Raw genomic sequence first — 19,379 nt, forward strand, 5'->3', positions numbered from 1 at the left:
GAAGTTTGACCAATATTTCAGCTATGACATGTCCTGTTTTATGATAAAACTGATTAACACAAGAGAATACAAAATGAACTTAATAAATTTCCATACTGGAAGAGGTGTTCACCACAATAACAGAGGAAGAACATTTGGAGGTGCTCATCTCAGGTAGATTTAAAATGAAAGTGCCCCAGCAGTGAAAAAAGGTAATAAAATTCTGAAGGTCCAGGTTGTCTTTTGGGATCCATAGATAGACCTCATTTAGAAAACTGGGCACAGGTCTGTAGACCTCACCTATTAAAAAAAATATTGTTAAGCCAGTATGTCAGACAGACAGGCAACACAAATAGTAAAAGGTCCATGGAATTAAACATATCAGTCTAGACTACAAAATCTTAAAAACAAAAGTTTTGAGGAGGGAATTGAAACATGATTGAAACCTTTAAATACATTAAGGATGTGGATAGGGTTCAGGGGGGCAAAATTCTCAATATGAACCTAAGATCAAGAACATAGGGACATGACCTCAAACCAGCAGGAGGAAAGTTTAAAACTTACCTTAAAAAGTTAATACCCATTACAGTAAATACATTTTAACATGCGTGGGACAAACAGGTCTACAATCAGCCAAAAATGTGGAAAATTGTTTGAAATGTGTTTTAAGAGCACCAGCATGGTAGCACGTGTTCTGGAAAGAAACCTCTAAACATCAAGGCCTATTCTTGCTTTTATATGCAATTGATTTTACTTGATTGTACTTTTACTTTGGGGCATATTGCATCCCACTAGCACCAAAAATACAGGATTTATTTTAAATCAAATACCAAAATTAGACTTATTTGTCTCCCACTACCACCAATGATTGGGGCTTTTTTTTCTCCCATTCATGCCAACAATGATACTTCTTTTACTCTCACTGACACCAATGATTTGGGTTTTATATTTTTCTCAACTCACGTCAATATTGGGACTTATTTTTCTCCCATTTCCTCTTCTTGAATAAGACATTCTCACCGGTGTTTAAAATATGAAACACTAACAGGCAGGTTCCCTAACAGTGGTACCTTTTCCCAAGTGGTGGCTGGTGGCTTTGGAGTGATAAGGTTTTGTGTGTATGGGCATCGTTTTCCTTGAAATGCATTTTATAAGCAACTATGCACTATTTATGTTAATGCCGTATTGTGGATGACAGTTCTGAGGCTGCCTCTAAACTGCTTTGCATTTCTTTGGACACGGAAGGTTTTACTAAAATCCATTTGCATTGCAAGGCAAAGCAAGTCAAAGGCAGCCTTTGAATTGAAATAATGAGTTTGAATGCAAAAGGAAGCATTTGTTAAAGGCATGGTGATTGTTAATTCACTTAATGACATCACTTTTGATGCAGAGTACAGAGATATAAGAATTTAAATATACCGTATAATAAATTATAATATGAACTGCAGATTTTAATAAAAATGCAAAAATGACATACTGACTTAGTTTTTCTCTGAATACTGTATACTGCAATGTATACTTAAAAGCTCATCGCCTAGAAAACAGAAAAAACTGAAATTAAATTTTTTTGCCAGGTTAAACAGCTGAAATATATAAATATTTTTTACTAATCTTAAGATTTGTACAGATCTTGTGGGCAGCACGGCCAGCCTGGTGAGCTGGGATTTCCATACTGCATTTAGGCAGCACTTAATGGTCACCTCCCCACCCTCTATTTAACTAGATTGTGAAGCATTAGATTAATGCTCCAGGCTCCGGATCGTGCATGTGCGGGGAGTCATGTGTCACTCAAAGAAAAAGAAACTTCACTCAGAATGACGTCATGATGCCAGAACCCTCCTACTCTCCAATCACAAGTCTGAGCTCTGGACACAACCCGCCCACCTCCCACTGGTCCACCTTCCACTGGTCCTCCCACTGGTCCACTGCTCTGGCTGGTACACCGTTCTTGCCGGTCAGGAGAAGGACCCCGCTGGGGGGCGCACCGACAGAGCATCAACATTATTTATTATAAACAATAAGGATACTATCGCATTTGTAATGGAATCAAATATAATGTATTTGTTACTGATAATACATTTTCAGTTGTGCAAGGGTCCAAAAATATCAATATCATCTTTTTTTGTGTGGGTTTTATCTTTAAAATATGTATGATGTTTGGGGCTTTTCAGGCTAAAAATGTACATATGTATGTATGCACGAAAAATTAATTAAATGCTCCAGTACTGAAAGGATTAGAGTAAGTTTACAAGCAGACCTTCTGTTTGTTATATTTGTAGAGAGAGAAATAGGAGGGAGAGATGAAAATAACAAAAACTCACCCACCAGCTGGAAAAAACAGGTCCTGCGGTGTTCCAATTCTGCATCATGTGATCTGCAGCCGCAGTACCCTGGGACGCTGACCTCAGCAGAGCATCCATTGAATGAACACTCTGCTGATTTCGGCACTCATCAAATGCAATATATAAGTACAGAACTTCCCAAGTGGAGGTCTGCTGTCAATAAGGATGCATGCCACTGTAGTTTCTGCCAAAGAAGAGCATTTTTAAGAATAATAATAATGTGCCAAAAGAAAAACATTTTTACTTATTTATTTTCATAATATAATCTCTATATTTAAACCTTCTATAAGTTCAGTCATTGTTCAACTAAAGACATTATATTTATGCTTATATTTTATTAATATTGCAAGCTCTGAGTTCAAAGACATTACTATACGGTAATATAACATGAGTAATAATAATGGCAAGCATGCACTCTGCTTGTGTTCCCATTGCATTTCAGAGGCATTTTAACTTTTACAGATGTGAAATACAGCTGTTTTGGAGTTGTAGAGGTTAAATGAGAGCTCTGTCCCAAAACAATCAATTTCGTTTTCAAAGAGAGTCACAAGGGCACCAATTTTGAAAATATTGAACTGGATATATGTGTAACAGTTTCTAATGACTGCCAACAAACATCCCAAACTGTAACATGAAAACACTGTAACATAACAGTGTACAATTAAAAATAACTGATAATATGAATACTGTATATTCCTTGGATATTGTTCTTTACAGGTTATTCCTATAAAGTCCTAGTTCATTGGTTGAAAAAAAAAATTGGCACATGCCGCACATGGGAGGAAACTGCCTAAAACTATATAATTATGTATGCATAGAAATGTTAAATAAAGCCTGGTACACATCAGTAAATCATCTGCCAATTTTGCACATGACTCAATTAGTAATTAATTTCTGGTAATTAATTTTGGAAGACCTGATTTATTCGATCATTTGTACAACTACCACATGTGTATTTTTTATTTAGATTTAATAGCACAAATGATTGCATCCTAACTGTTTCAGAAAAATTGGTTGGTTATGATTGATCAAAAATAGATTGGTTTCCATTCTAGTGATTGGAAATGGATTGAAAGTATAAAATTTACTCATGTGCTCCAGCCTTACAGTGCCATGGATTACAACAAAGAAGATGGGAACCTCAGTATCCATCTAGCACCACCAAAATTACTTTGGAAATTTGAAAAACATTGGGCCTGATTTACTAAATTGTTCCAAGACTGGATAAGATAGACCATCATAGGAGAACTTGAATATTCCAGATTTGGATCACGCAGTTTCTACCATGATAGTCTATCTTCTAAAGTCTTTGTGAGCTATCATAAATGAGCACCAATATGTAAAGGCACAAACATTTACAGTATATAACAATGACAACATGGCATGGACTAATCTTTCTTGGATCACAAGCTTCAGATATTGTAATTTTATTGGCAGTGTATTTAAGTGCAGAGATGACTTCCAGGATTCAGTACAGAGGGTCCTGGCATGGGATAGATAGAGGCTAGATATGGGAACTTAGTGGTAGAGCTTTAGAGAGTTTATGGATTGTTATGTTCAGAGGATAGATGGTAAAATTATAGAAAGTGATGATAAAATGGTCACTTTTTAAAAGGGTTGTTTGTTAAAAGCAGGGATGGGGTGGGGGCATTAATACATAACCTGCTTCCAATAAAAAATAAAGGAAGCTGGGCTCTGCTATGGGAAACACATTTTAATGCAAACAACAATTGTTAAAAATACCATACACCACATAAAGGCCTTTTCATGCAACTTAGAGGGTGCCATTAAAAATACAAACATTCTTTTAAATATCATGCTTGGGGCATGCCTGAAAGCTTTTATGGAACAATATGATTTTCACAGGCAGTTTCAGCCTGTTGCAAAGGCTATGAGGCAGTTTGTATTTTATATAAACCTTTCCAATGGCTAAGAGCACTGATAAAAAGTAAATATAGCAGTCTGCCGGATGTGTTTTTAAAAGTATAATTTTAAGCAGTTATAATTTTAAGCAGTTTTTTAATTCTTATTAAAAAATTCAAAAAATATACTTCCCTTGAAAATTAGTCCATCATCCTAGTTAGGATCTTAGATTAACAGTAAACTAGGTATTAGGATAAGACGAATTATGAATCTCAGGGTAAAATATAAATAAAGTGTGCGGTAAAAAATAGATAAAGCATGCAGAGATCGTTCATTATTTAAGTTTGAGGAGAAGAAGGGTTAAGCATTGGGTGCTGTTTACAACACTGAAACATTTAGTGAAACTGTACCAAAAATCCTGGGACTAAAACATATGCCAGAGCATTAATTGTTTGCAGCCAATCAAATTATATCCGTATGGGTATTATTATATGCCAGCCACTTGTGTGCACAGGCTACATTTGAATATGTATGACTTGCTATGAAATGTATGGTCCAGCATTCAAATATATGCTGGCTAAGTAGGGGCATCTACTACTACTTGGTAAACGCAAGGTCTGCACCATTTGCAGTGAATTATATGCTACATATGCATCAGTGTATCATCAGCAATTATCTATATAAGTAAAAAAATATTATGTAGGAACTTATTTTTTCTCAAATTAAGTCCCTGCTGTACCATTCAAAATATCCAAAAATAGACAGCTTTCCAATTGCATACAATTGTTGCAGACCAGGGTTCTACAAAGTGGTCAATATTGCAAGGATCTATTGGACTTTTCAATGGATTAATTAAAATAGTTAGAGTTAAATGTATGTTAGGTGTTTTCTAAATGATAAAAGGTTGATTAGGGAAAATGAATGATTTGTGGTTTGTGTAGAACTCACCACCAGTCCAATGTCCTGAAATTGAGGTGGCAAGCAGCAAAACAGTAAAATCTGAGGTTGGCTTGTCAGCCGCCAGGAAACCCAACCTTGAATTGTCCCTATCAGCTGTGTGTTATTACTGGACTTGTTTACCAGAGTGATTTGTGTGATGTGTCTGGGACCTTCCATCCGGCCCCTTCTGGGAAGCATAAACATACGGATTTACTTCTTGTATTGGATACGTCCTTCCACTTCAATCTATGCTGAGGAGCCAGTCAGTATACCCATAGAAAAAGAAGAATTGATTGCTGTACATTTACTAATAATTCAAAATTGTGACAACCATAGTGCAGATTCTTATATTCTTATACTAAAAAAATCCTATCACTGTGATTCACAAGAATTAATTTTGGATCTAAAGCTTCATTTACCAATGAAACAATGTCTATGTGCCTGTTATATCAAATTACTTTCATTAATATTGCTACAAAGCCTCCATAATAATTTTAGTTCTTTACATAAGAAAATGATGAAGTGAAAGAAAAAGTAATATATACATAATTTTGAGAGCCTGGCTCTGCTGATGAATAATGGTGAATTAAAATACATTTCAGCAGTGTCTAAGATGTATTATTAAACATTTCAAAGAAATATATGGAAATATTCTGAAACATTTATCCATTCTGGTTCATACCTAAAAGTATATATTACTGTTTCATTATATTTCTTATCTTATGTATGTATTATTTAATACTTTCTAAAGGAAGAAGGGGACATAAGAAAGTTTGCCTAGGGGAGAAAAAAGTATAAACCTGGCCTTGCTTTAAAGTACAGATCACTGTTAAATCCTGAAATGTTTAAGAAAAAAATCTTCTTGTCTTCCTTGGATTAACAACAAAGAGAAGTGTCCAAATCTTGGGGGACCCAGCATTGTAGCTTTTTGGTGCACATTAAGTGCTATTTTTTTTGTGAGTGTTTTATAATCAATAAAAAATTTTTTGTTGGAATACAATGTTGCCATAATGGACGATGATGTGATGCAATGCGGTCCTTGCTCTGTTTCATTCAACAGGCCTACAGGTGACAGGCAGAGTTCTTAATTAAGTCTCATAATCACACATGTGAATTTAGAGTCACAGTCATGGAAAGCTGATAAAGTGCTAATAATAATTATGGAAAAAAAAAGAGCACATGCTTTGTAGATTGAGCTTATTTATAGTTATTAAACCGTGACTTCCTTGAAACTTCCCCATCCAACCTCATTAGTTTTGGCAGAAGCAAAGGTAAAGCTCTCATATTTTATTTAAAATTTACACATATTTACTAAAAATCCACCAACAGGCCAGCTATATCACTCACTGATATAAACTTTTTTTTTTGATGCTAGTGTCTGGCATAGTGTAGATTGCCACAAACTTTAGTATAACTGACATAAATCTGTAGAGGAAAGGGCAAAAGGAACTGCAAAGGCCAGTGTAGTAAAGATAAACGTGACAGCAGGGAATAATCCAAGCCAGGCTGTATGTGTAAGCATATTTCATGGAAAACATAAGAAATGTAAATGTCACTACCCATCTGTAGTGTGCCATTAGGTGGATAACTAGGACTTAAAGAATAGGTGCCCTTATTACTCATAATTGAAAACTACTTAAAAAGTTTTGGGCTGAGTTAACCTTGAAAGTTTTGATAATTAATGTCCTGCTTAGGAACAGACACCGCAGGATACCTATTATCTATGTCTAATAAAAAACCCTTCAAAACCTTAACTTTAGAACCAATCACTGCCAATTACCAACAAAAATGCCCCAGGGCCCAGTAAGGGCAACCCCATTGGACAGAAAGAGGGCATTCCGTGGGAATTAATGTTGGGGGCTAGCCCCTAGTATCAAAGTAAAACTAGTAAAACAAAGAGCCACACAAAGTAGGGTTTTTTGGGTAGCCAAGGTAATAGCTGGCATCTCGTATTGTCCATAAGACTTATACACTTAAACATTGAAAATAGCCAACAGATTTACAAATAAAGCCCACCTTGGAAATCTTTGCTGTAAAATTGATAAGATCGACTGTACCATTCTTAATATACCCTGTGTCAATGAACCTATTCATTAGAGATTTCCAGAAGATCCTGCTTTTTATTCTGCTGCTGTTAAAAGTGCGACTCCTAAAAGTGAAAATTAGCTCAATGAATAACCAATGTATTTCTTCTCTCCTATTTTAGTTCATTAGCCTTGTTATTCATTCAAGTGGCATTAACTCATTTTTCTCTTCCGTTCTAAGGGAACAGCATGAACAAGAAGCTGGTTTGAAGACAAGATTGAACACTCATAAGCTATTTGTATTGGCTCACTACAACATTATCAACACCATTGCTTTCTTTTAAATGACTAGATTTATATTCCATAGTATCTGCTAGCTTATAGCGGAAGAACATGATATCACATACAGTTCTACAGATGTTCCAATGTACTCTTTTTAGATCCACCCCTGTATTATTGTTACAACCTTCTCCTATGACTCAAAACTTTCACAAATGTTGGTTGTTAATCAGTTGCTGTACACTATAGAAAACAGAAAATGTCTTCCACTTTGTTCTGGATTTATCCTAATAAGTATTGTTTAATACAAGTCAAACTACCCAAAAACACTACAACAAAATGTTCAGAAAACACTAAAGTTATATATCAAAATACACCCATGGAAGCCCTAACCAGTTATCCTGCCTTAGACATCCTGATCCACTGTTTGTAGACCAAGTCCAGAGAAATTGATCAAACTAGTAAGTGTGTATACACAGTATGCTCTTGTACAACCCATGCATAAAAGCGAATGATCAAGGCATATAATACAGATATGTTCAATTGTGGGATTTATGTCTCCAAAAGGAAGGGGATGCCTGTGTCTACTTGTACAGGATAACATCTAGATATATTGTACACATACAAGTATATTAAAGGGCCATGCATGCCAGTGCTAGATGCAGTTTGGGACGGGGGCGCAGGCAGTGTCTAGTCCATTCCAGGAGATGGAGAGTGGTTACAAAAAATACATTGGATTCTTAATGTCTTTTTGAGTTTTAATTCAAGTATGATGCACATTGACAAAGCAAAATCCTAGGCGATCATTATGTAGACTCAACATCCATGGTCAGGGTCCAATGTTACCAATAGGTGCATGTCTTCTCCAGGTCCCAGCATGTATATTCTCACTTCACTGCAGGTGACACAACAAAAGCTTGATTCTGTATCACAACATCTTGGGATGCTCATTAACCCAGAGGAAAAATACACACAATTTAAACTTCATCAGTGTTTCACATGGTCTGAACAGAGTGAAATGCCAGATCAGTGTGAGGTCCTATAAGGAATGGATTCACTATTGCATCCTTGCCCCTCACACAGCACGTTACAACACTGAGTGCTTTTCCAAAATGCAGGGAGGGAAGGAGGAAAAAAAAGATGGGCATATATTGCCAAGAAAGCCATATTCAAGGAGTATACCATGCTGGCCAAAGGATGGGGGCTTCGAGAGAAAGCTTTCTGCTCTTTGTGGTACACATGGAGAGGTCACACCAGGGATATGGGAACTGGGCTATGTGGATTGCTGTGAACATACTCCGGGTTTATAAAAGTGAACCCAGCAAATTCACTCTGATCGATGCCAGCTAAGACAAGTTGATCGGGAGGTGTCAGAACTGGAGCAGCTCGGGTGAAGAATTTGTCAAAGTTTTCTCCACTTTTCCCACACTGCAAAACAAAATGATAAAAGTCAATTGAAAATTGTGAAAATGCAGAGCTTGGATAACTTACACAGAACCTTCTAATACCTGATAGGTAATACCTGACTCCATGCTAAAAAATAAATATCCAATAGGATGACAACACTTACTGGCCAACTAATGGTACCCAAATTCCTAAGACAAAGATTTGCATCTTGGTATTTGCCTAAAATTGCAGCTAATTTGTCTGTCCCCAGCAGACTTGATGGAAATGGAATAAATATACCAGAGCTATTTTACCTGCCAAAAGATTTATTATTCTTCCCACTTAGTCCTGTGATTGACATTTCTGTGTCAGGCTGGTGAAATGTTCTTTGCTTTTATGCAATAAACAATAAGGACAGGTAACCACCTTATCCCCAGACCATGACTGGACTATAATGGTGCCGCAGCTGTTCACCCTCTGTGGCTTTGCTTCTTTTCTTCTTAGTATAATGAAAAGCAGAGTGCCTTACTTGCTTCTAGTGTTGCTTTGCCCCTCTTAATCTAAACTTTGCTATACAGGGGATTAAATGTTGGCTGATTTTAAATTAAATAAGATACTTATAATGCTTGAACAACATTTTTTGTTGATGATAAAATAAATGCATTCATTGTTGTTTTTGTATCTGTGTCTGAATTTTTAAACTTTTTTTGAAACTTAGTCACATTGCCATTTAGAGGCAAAGTTTGATTTTTCTGCAAAGATTTTACCTTTCACCAGTGATACTTACTTTGACAGTACTCTCCCCATTACTCCTCTGCATAGTCATGGAAGCAAGAGGAGGATGGAGAACAGAGTTGTATGGGGCGCAGACTTCAGTGCAAGGTAAGTGCTGTCCACTAATTCTAAAAACTGGCACAATTTTAAAATCTGGAACTGTGCATGCACAGTGAACATGCTTACATATGTAGTCATGTGACATCTACCATAACAGCTGTTCAATATCCAACCGGATATACAAAGGAGTACCCATCTGCAGATTAGTAGCAAAAGAGCTTAAATGTTCTGCAATAATCAACACTTGTTTGCGCACCAGCTGAAGCTATAAAAATATCAGCTGAGTGGCAAGGTACATGCTTTTGTCTAAATAACTTGATGTTCACTATTGTAAGGAATAGGAAGAGGGTCAAATGATGCCTTGCAGGTCGGCTGCCATGGTACATTGGGATGCTTTTCAGAAGAAATGTCACTGCAATATACCTACATTTGTTACACTGCACAGCTAGAAATAACCCTTAAGTATCCGTTAATAAAGTTATCAAGTTATTAGGTATCTTTTCGGGTCTTTTGCCAGTCTTAATCTTGTGTGAACCAAAATCATAGTATATAGAGGGAAGACAGACAAGACATACTAACATCAAACCATTTAAATCTAAATAAATCCCCTTTGGAAAAAACAGTAGGGAAGGAATCCATGTTTAACATTGAGTTAGACTAGGATAAAAGTGACATTGTGTAAAATGATCAAATAAAGTAAGAAGTAAAACCAGTTACCGCTTTTAGAACTTGCTTTAATAATTATTAAAAACTAGGGTAAGACTTCCAATTTTTACAATAAATATGAACACTCACAGGGCGTGGTTTGAATGGTGGTTGGATTTCAAGACATTCTAAACGCTCCCAGTCTATCCAGCGGAAAAAGGCATGGTCCCGTATATCACGTTCTCCATCACACCCAGAACCGAGCCGTTTCAGTGGATGCTTTGTTAGCAACTGGAGAAGAAATACCATTAGACAGACAATTAAAGTATTCATCCTGCAGGGAAATTAAAGAATTGCTACCCTTTCACAACAAATTACAGCCTAACACTTTTTAACAACTGTAGCAATAGTTTTTCATTTTTGAATAAGTAAGTAGATTTCAAGGATATACCAAAATTGTAAGCACCCCTGACATTCTTATAAGGTCTGGCCCAGCCTTGTAACTGTCACTTTTGATTTTCATATAAATATGAATACAAAGACTAGTGAAAAAAAAGCATTACTGATCACCATTACCATTAATAAATACCAATATTTACCAGAATAAAATTATTTACTTATCATGGTCCTTTAAATGAGGAACTGTTCCCTTTTTCAGAAGGAACACTACAGTAGTAATTTTTATGCGACTTTAAAAAACAATATCCATAGTCACCTGGAAAAGCCTTCCTTTGTAGATCCATACTTTATCCACTCACCTTCTGTTTACAAGGTTTACCTGATCTAAGTGCTATCATGTTTTACTGTTCATGTGTTTACAGCATGAGAAGATTAGTAAGGGATGTAACACTGTGTACCACATGGTAACATTCCAGTTTAGCACTTCGGCCCATTATATTCTCCAGCCAAGATTGAAGGCCTTGGGGATTACCTTCAGCATTCCCCCAGCACCACCCATTCCTAAGTCATGAGTGCGGTGGGCCTACATTTTTAGCAAAAGGCAAAAGTTGCAGAGAGAAGGTTTGGAAGACAGCAAACACCTAGATAGAGAGTTTTTATACTTGTACCTTTGTAGACCTCTTTCCTTCCCTTCTCACTCAGCAGCTAGCTAGTTAGGAAAATGAGTCCTGCTAAGCATGTTCAATGATATGTCAATTGCAGAGTTATTGGTAGTTAATAAAACAGCCACCACTGAACTTCTAAAGGGCCACATGCATACCCCTAACCTACTTGCACTGCCCCACTGCCTACATTCACGCCAGTTTAAAATATTATTAACTTTGTTACCCCTTTGCATATGGAGACAGCCTCTCTAGACATAGATTTAGGATAAGATACAGTCTGCTCCATAATGGATTGGAAAAGCTCATCTTCATCTTCACCATCAAATGGAGGCTGTTGTGACAAAGGAAGACTGATTCAGAAACACATTAAAAACATCCATAATACAAACTGAACACAGTTCTTAACCTTTATAGAAAACAGTGCAGGGTTTGTTATGAAGCCACAGAATATCTAAATGTACTGAAGACTGCAAAGTGTCCAGAAAAGCCAAATTAGACACAGCTCCATATTTTTCTTTATTTGTTAAAAAAAAAAAATTAGTAAATTAGTAAATCACCAAGGCCAGGAAGAAAGAAGAGGTAAGAAGACCACATCCAGAACAAAAAACACCAGTTTAGACTGCCTGCCGTAGATGGCTAATGACAAATGAAGGAGCTATAGTAGCTTTAGTATTTCTTTATTATACTTCTACTTATACTTGTACTTATACTAGTAATGTCCAAGGGTCTCATTCTCTGGGATAAAATTAATATTGCATTTGTTACCGCAATGTTATTACCAAATCATCTTTTTACAAATTTAAATGGACGTGGTCGACAGCAGATATAATGAGGCCCTTGAAGAATAATTCCACTCTAGGAGCTTTTCAAGTTTCATTGGAATTTAACATGCCTGCTCTACAGAGAATTACATCTTGTTCTGCTCTTTAAAAAAATGAAATGAATTAAGACATAATTACCCTGATTTACTGAGCTTTTACATCATTTAAGAAGTGCCGAATTGTGATTTAAGTGTATCTAAAGCCCAAAACATATATTACATTGACATTAGGGAATACAAACAAAGCCTCTTATCTAAATCTATCATATATCAATTTACATGCCCTATGCAAATCTAATAAGTATCTGGACACTATATATGAGATATACAAAACTGAAATTACCTGTCCTGCAAGCATTTCATACAGCAAGACTCCATAGGACCACCAGTCAACAGATTTTCCATAAGGTTGATATGCAATAATCTGAAAAGAATAAATACATATTAAAAACAATGAATGGGGTCACTAGTTACTAGTTTTAATATCCTTTTTTGACAACATTTAAAAATATATTTTAAAAAAATTTCCAGTTTAAGAACCATACATTAGGCAATTTGGGATAATTAAAATAGCTTGCAAACATTTAAAAGATTATGTCCAGTTAATGTTTACTTGTGGGAGGCTTAACACATTTTGTCACCAATGGGCCTGACGTCTACTGACAAAAGTGGGCCTGTTTGTTGAACAGGCTGAATATGGAAAAGTGGATCACTGCAGTGGCACAGTGGTGGAAAACATTGAGGTGTGTATCGGTACAGTAGCAGCAAGTAAGGAAGGGGTTAGTGGGGGCATGTGGAGAAGTGGTGAGTGTGTGTGGGGGGGTATATTGTGCAGAATCGGGTTAAGAAGGTGTGGGGTTTGCTATAAGATGCAGTAATAGCTGGTTTAAGGCAGGGGTCACCAAACTTTTTGGACTAGTAGGCCATTTCAGGAGGCAAAACAAGGCACACTAGGCTAGAAGAAACAAGGTGTCCAAGGAGAGTTTTTTTCCAACCGTGACTGCAAGCGAGCAGCCTCAGCCTTCCGCTCATCCGCGGTGTAGTCTCTATACGTGTGCGCGTGCTTGGCATTAATATGCCCCTTGAGATTCGACCCCTTGAAAGTGCTGTTGGTGTCATTGCCACTACACACAGGGCTTTGTTGCCGAAGAATAATTCGTCAGTCCATTCGGGGTTGAAGACACGACGTTCAAGGTCAACCTTCCAGAGACTGGTAGCTGTGCATTGCTTCTGCTCTTTAGGCATAGTAATTGGGGTTATTGTGCGGGAACTCGATCATACCGCGGGAACTCGCAATAACGCGACAATTCAATTAGGCCAGATCCAACAATAGGGGGCGGCGTTAGGCCAGACTGAAATACTGACTTGGCCGTATCCAGCCTAAAGGCCAGAGTTTGCATGCCTCTGGTTTAAGGGATGGTGGTGACAAGGCAGGTGCAGTCAAGGTGGTGACGGGGTTGCTAGTACTATAAAGAGATAGTTGCAGGCAAAAAAATGTGGTTATCTGTGTGATGGTGGATGGTGGCTCCTTTAGTAGTTGTAACTCTAGATGTTGTCCTCCCAGACAACAGTAAAGGTCTGGGAAGGGGTCAAATGTTTGGGTTGTGAACCATAATGGTGGACATTGCAATGTCTATGTAAGCCACAGCAGGACCATCCAGGTCCATTTCCCATCATGACAAAGATTCACCTGCTATATGAACCACTCTTGAGCTCCCCACTGGCTATGCTGATGCTACCATGCTTTTTTAATAGAAACACAATAAACTCCACTAGGTCCTTTATAAATATCTGCATGCTCTTTCAGTTATTGAGCTGGCGAATTTTCCCACATGTCTAGAACTTGATAAACACACATCTAAAATATGACTTAATACATTTATTACTGGCCTGGTATGTCCATCTACAGTCAGTAACTCAACTTTTAACTCAATACTGTGCCCTCTTTGCCCAGTTTCATTTTCTGGCTGCCTGCTAATTGTCAGAAGTGATACAATCGCTGCTAGAGGGGAGATTCTGCCTATAAAGGATTCTTACTATAATGGCAACTTAGTGTGATCAGATGGGAGCAGGGCAAGGGGGCACAGACATCTTCTCAGCATGGGCACTTGGGATGGGGGAATAGCCCCAGAAATGTCTATAAAAACTACAAGGAGACCCATAACCATCTTGCTTCCCTTCTTAAGACCTTAGCTCCCCTACCGCCTTAAATCCAACCAGTGCTGCTTAGTTTATTGTACCCAACAGAGCCCCAAAGCCTCTCTTTGTCAGTCTCTTTTGGTCCGACACTAATGCACTGACATTTTTTCCTTAAATGACTATTGACATAGCAACAATTTTTTTTCTAGTAACACCATTAATCCACTGACCCAGAGACATATTTTTTTGTACACTGATGCCAGAGTTTTTTCTTGTTGTGTTACCACTGTAAGGGCCATATTCATTTTTCCATTCCCTGCAGTATGCCACAAACGTTGGCACCATTTTGGTGCATTCTTTAACCATCACACACAGTTTTGGTAGGTATGATATGTCTGCTGGACATGAACCTCCCTTAAGAGTGGTTACAGAAGTAAAAGTTTCAATATAATGTCTGTCTAATCATTTGTTGTCTAATATAATGAATTGTAACTTCCATTTTACATTTTGATACTTACTGCATCTAATAGGCAAACCATAATTCTCACACAGTGTCTTATGCAGTGATGATCAAAACCGCTCTTCTGCTAACATGTATTAGACAAGATTTTTTACCAGTACCCTACCATGTGCCCTCCCCAAAAAAATACATAGCACCCAGGAAGAGTTTACATTGGCATTTAATCCAACAAGTCCTTTACATTTATTTTTTTTTCAACTACAGCTAAAACACCAGCAAAAAACACAAATCTCTCCAATAAGATTAAAATTATTGTTTAAATAAATGTTATTGTATATATGCATTATATTGACTCATCATACTCATCATCAACAGTCTACATTTTAGGAAATCATAAAAGTCAAAAGTAAATTGAAATATTCCCAGTCCAAAAAAAAGATAAATCGTTTTGCTTTGCACCACTTAAATACAGTAAGTGTTCATTTGTATTTATTTATAGACTCTTTAATGTAAGTTTTCACATATTCTACTTTATGTCCCATCCTGACAACTATTTCTTATCACATTAAAGCAAAAAGGAGGGAACAGCAGGGGATTTAGTATGGCTCAAGGGTTTTATATGTAATTGTTCAAGATATATACAATAGTAGAACATACATATATTATATATAGACAAAGACCATGTAAGTAGCCCTCACTTCATTCAGAGGGTAACAAGGACTATACAATACCAAATACAACTGCTTTAGTTTATTAGAATCTTTAAGTATACTGGCAAAACTGGATCCCCAGTGCTGACGCGTTTCACCGGTTTTGATGACATGTGTCTGTTACCTTTATTGGTATAATTGTAATTACTTTTTCTGCATGTTTCTTGCTTTCGTTAGTATTATCACTGTTTCCTATTAATCCCCTGAGGAAGCCAAAATGGGCTACTTACATGGTCTTTGTCTATAAATATTCTATGTATGTTCTACTATTGTATATATCTTAAACAATTACATATAGAACCCTTAATCATACTAAATCCCACGCTGTTCTCTCATTTTTGCTCTGACATATCAATTTAGGGGCTTGGCTCTTAGCAACATTTCTGAGTGGTATGAGAACACTCGCCCTCCATACCAATATTATCACATTATTTAAGTATTCAATTGAATCAGTGCATAACAAATTGTGCATAAAAAATCCTTTAAAATTAAATATATATATATATATATATTTTTTTTTTTTTTTTTTTTTTTTATGCAAACACACACACAACACACATTAAAAATGTAAGACATTTATGATAGGTTGGTTGACCTGCAGTGCAGATAGACTTTTCTCCCCTATTTGCAAGCAAAGATTTCAACCTTCTCCTCGGTTCAGAATTATTATACAGTCATAAAGCACAGATCATAATGTGATGCTGCAGAGGTTTTATTAGCAATCTATAATATGTAGAAGAGCCAAATGTATTATGCAATACCATCATTTATCATGAAGGCAGAAGTTATTTACTAGATCTATGAATAAAGAGTGTAATGTTCACTATATATTTGTTTTTAACCTCTTGCTACTATATCAGGCCTGGCAATTCATGCTGTGCTCCCAGGTTTTTAACACCCACCAAGTTAGGATCTGAGGGAGACAATTAACCAAACTGCATGTTTTTGGCATTAGGGGAGAAAAGAAGTGCCTGGGAGAACATACCAACAAGTTTAAAATAGCAAAGATAGCATCCTGCCGTCAAACCTAGGACGGCACAGTGCACCAACTGCACCAACTGTAGCACACCCAATGTCCACTATACGTAACTTGTAAATATATTCTTACATCAGTACTTATCTTGGTCCATATGAATACCTACTATGTATGTTTTCGAGAGAAGAGGCTTTCTTCTGGTAGCCCTTCCAAACAAGCCATACTTGTACATCTATTTGTACTTTTGTGAACATTTAGCATGCTGAGGCCTGTAGAGTGTGAGATGTAGCTCCTGTTTTTTTCTGTATCCCTCCAAGCACTGCATGGTCTAATCTTTCCCACTACTAATTATGGACTTTAGTTCATACATAGAAACAAAAGTACCCGCACTCTGTAGTCCGAGTGCCACATCCCTACTAAACAATAAAATAGAAGTACAACAAGGGTTAAAAGAGTATTCCTTGATAAAGATGGGATTTTAACGTGCCTATTGAGATAAAATAAACATATTTTATTCTAATTTCACATTTAAAATAGTCGATAAATTGTTATCTGCTAAAACAACACAAATGCACTCAATCACAGCAAAGTACAGCCATAGAATCAGGGACCCCAGAGAAAGGGGCGTATGAAACACCAAAACCTCTGTTCCAAGCAACTTGCTTTTGTTCTACTGCATATGGTATTTCAAGGTGATTGATACTCCTTTCCCATGAAGAAGCGGGACTTACCTGCGAAACGTGTCTAGTATCTTTTTTTTAACTGATTTCATCTTGGAAACACCTTAAAGTGCATTTGTTCTGTTTTATAACGATAATTTGTGGACTTTTTTAAATGTGAAATAAAATAATTTTTTTTTTTTATCACAATAGTTACGTCAAAAATCCTATCTTTATTAAGGCCTACTGTTTTTAAGCCCTTGTTGTACTTCTGTTGTGGTAACACACACCTGAATGCTCCAGACACATCAACTACCAAAACTACTACTTTTATAGAAGTAGTCACACGATGATGATGATGATGATCAATACATTTAATTAATTTGAATAGAAGCACCTGCTTGCTCATTCCTATGGAAATTCCTATGGAAATGGTTTATTTTTCACACATCGCTTCTTCATTTTGACTTAGTCTTTGTTAAACAAATATGACATGGTGTAATAAGTCATGTTTTTTTGTTCATCTGTGGTTGTATTCACTTAATTTTAAGACTTGCTAAAGACCAGATTTTCAATGTGGCCTAATATGCATGTGAAAGAGGGTGAATGTTATTTTTCTGCTTATCTACAGTTATGGGAAAGTTAGGTTTACATAGTACAATGATAGTACAATGATTTCCAGAATCTTACATTTTGAAACACAGAAACCGCAGAACAGATCTTATATAACCTTATAAATCTGCACATACAGCAGCTTTTACAAAAGGTCACACACGTCAGTGAAAATAAGAATAGAGCAGCAGTCCTGATAATAAAAAAAGAGATTGAGGAAAAATGGTATGTGGGATTCTTGCATGGAGTCAAAGTGGCTCTACTAAAATGAAACTAAATAAAAATTATTTTATATTCTCCAAAGTAAGTTTAGTCTAATCTGAAGGGTAGGGGTGTTGTAGTGGGGAGGGTGCAGCTGGGGAAGAAGCCTCCCCTGGATGTTTCTAAAGCTCTGTACAGATGTCAGACATCAGATTACTGTTGCTGGAAGCAATCTTTCATAATCTTTTACAGAGACAGGAGAACAAACTAGAGCTGTACAGAGTGGGCCTGATTTATTGAAGCACTCCAAGGCTGGAGTGGATACACTTTCATCAGCAAAGCTGGGTGATTCAAAAAACTTGGAATTAATCTGGTCCAGCATTCAAAACATTTGCAAATAGCAAATTACTTTGAAGAAATCCACTCCATGATTGCTGGATCACCCAGCTTCACTGATGAAAGTGTATCCTCTCCAGCCTTGGAGAGCTTTATTAAATTGGACGCACTGTGTGAGTCTATTCCATGGAGGTGGGAGTGTGGAGGACAAGAGAGCAGGACTCTTTTGTGCTCTTTAGGAAAGTACATCTACCATTTGCTCGGTCAATCATCAATTTACCAAGTGGATTGATGAACAATAATACATTTATTTTCATTGTACACATTGCAGGATTTCTGGCCAAGATGATCAAGACTGATTAGGCAACAATTATCTAGCTGTTTACATAGCTTAACATTAACCACCTCCCGTACTCTTTAAAACTGGACTGTACAAAAAGCAGCCCAAGCCTGCAGTCTACACTGGGAGGGCACTGAGCATTTTTACATATATATATATATAAGGTACAAAGGGGCTGTTTTTCAATTTGACAGCAGAGTTTTACTTATTACACTGGAAATGTAGTTCTTGCAGTTCAGTGGTTGAGCTGTCAGTGCAACATTCAAGATCTCATTTTATTTCTGAAATAAAACAAATTAAAACTGTACTTAAATATACATATTTATTTATGACGTGGGTTAGTATTTGCCAATACCATTGAAGTCCTGTAGGTTTAAAAATTCCCATGGAATTCTACTTAGCTTAGAGAATGCGATCCAATCATGTGCAATTAACAATGCATTTTTTTCCTTGCACGTGATTAAGTATTGATTATAAAGTGAATTTTCATGCAGCTTCATCTTATCCACCAATCTGTCTATCTGCCTCCTTCTTTACATATAGATGTCAGCGTTATTGGTCTTTCAAAGTAATCTGCAGTGCCACATATATCCAGCAATGACATTTTTACAGTCTTTATTATCTTCACTTCTTTGTGCTGTAGTACACATAATACAACTCAATAAAACATCAGCAAAGCTTGGTTAGCAGCTCCCCAGAAGCAATGCTCAGGGTTAACCTCCTTTATTGCTCGGTGTAATACAACTTATAAGACACAATTACAGAATATTA

The 19,379-nt window shown here is 36.7% G+C and overlaps 1 protein-coding gene across 2 annotated transcripts in view; it reads right to left on the reverse strand.

Moving 5' to 3' along the window:
* Positions 1 to 2,554: 2,554 nt before the first annotated feature.
* Positions 2,555 to 19,379, reverse strand: part of PRKCG (protein kinase C gamma) — a 196,371-nt gene continuing 179,546 nt past the window's right edge. For both annotated transcript variants that reach the window (XM_072425260.1, XM_072425261.1), the window contains 4 exons: positions 12,519 to 12,599; positions 11,579 to 11,686; positions 10,442 to 10,582; positions 2,555 to 8,854 (listed from right to left, as the gene is read on the reverse strand). In XM_072425260.1, coding sequence (XP_072281361.1) covers positions 8,675 to 8,854; positions 10,442 to 10,582; positions 11,579 to 11,686; positions 12,519 to 12,599 — 510 coding nt within the window. In that variant the 3' untranslated portion in view covers positions 2,555 to 8,674. The remainder of the gene's footprint in view (positions 8,855 to 10,441; positions 10,583 to 11,578; positions 11,687 to 12,518; positions 12,600 to 19,379) is intronic.

The sequence above is a fragment of the Pyxicephalus adspersus genome, chromosome 11 (assembly GCF_032062135.1).
Source record: "Pyxicephalus adspersus chromosome 11, UCB_Pads_2.0, whole genome shotgun sequence".
In the NCBI taxonomy this organism is placed as follows: Eukaryota; Metazoa; Chordata; class Amphibia; order Anura; family Pyxicephalidae; genus Pyxicephalus; species Pyxicephalus adspersus.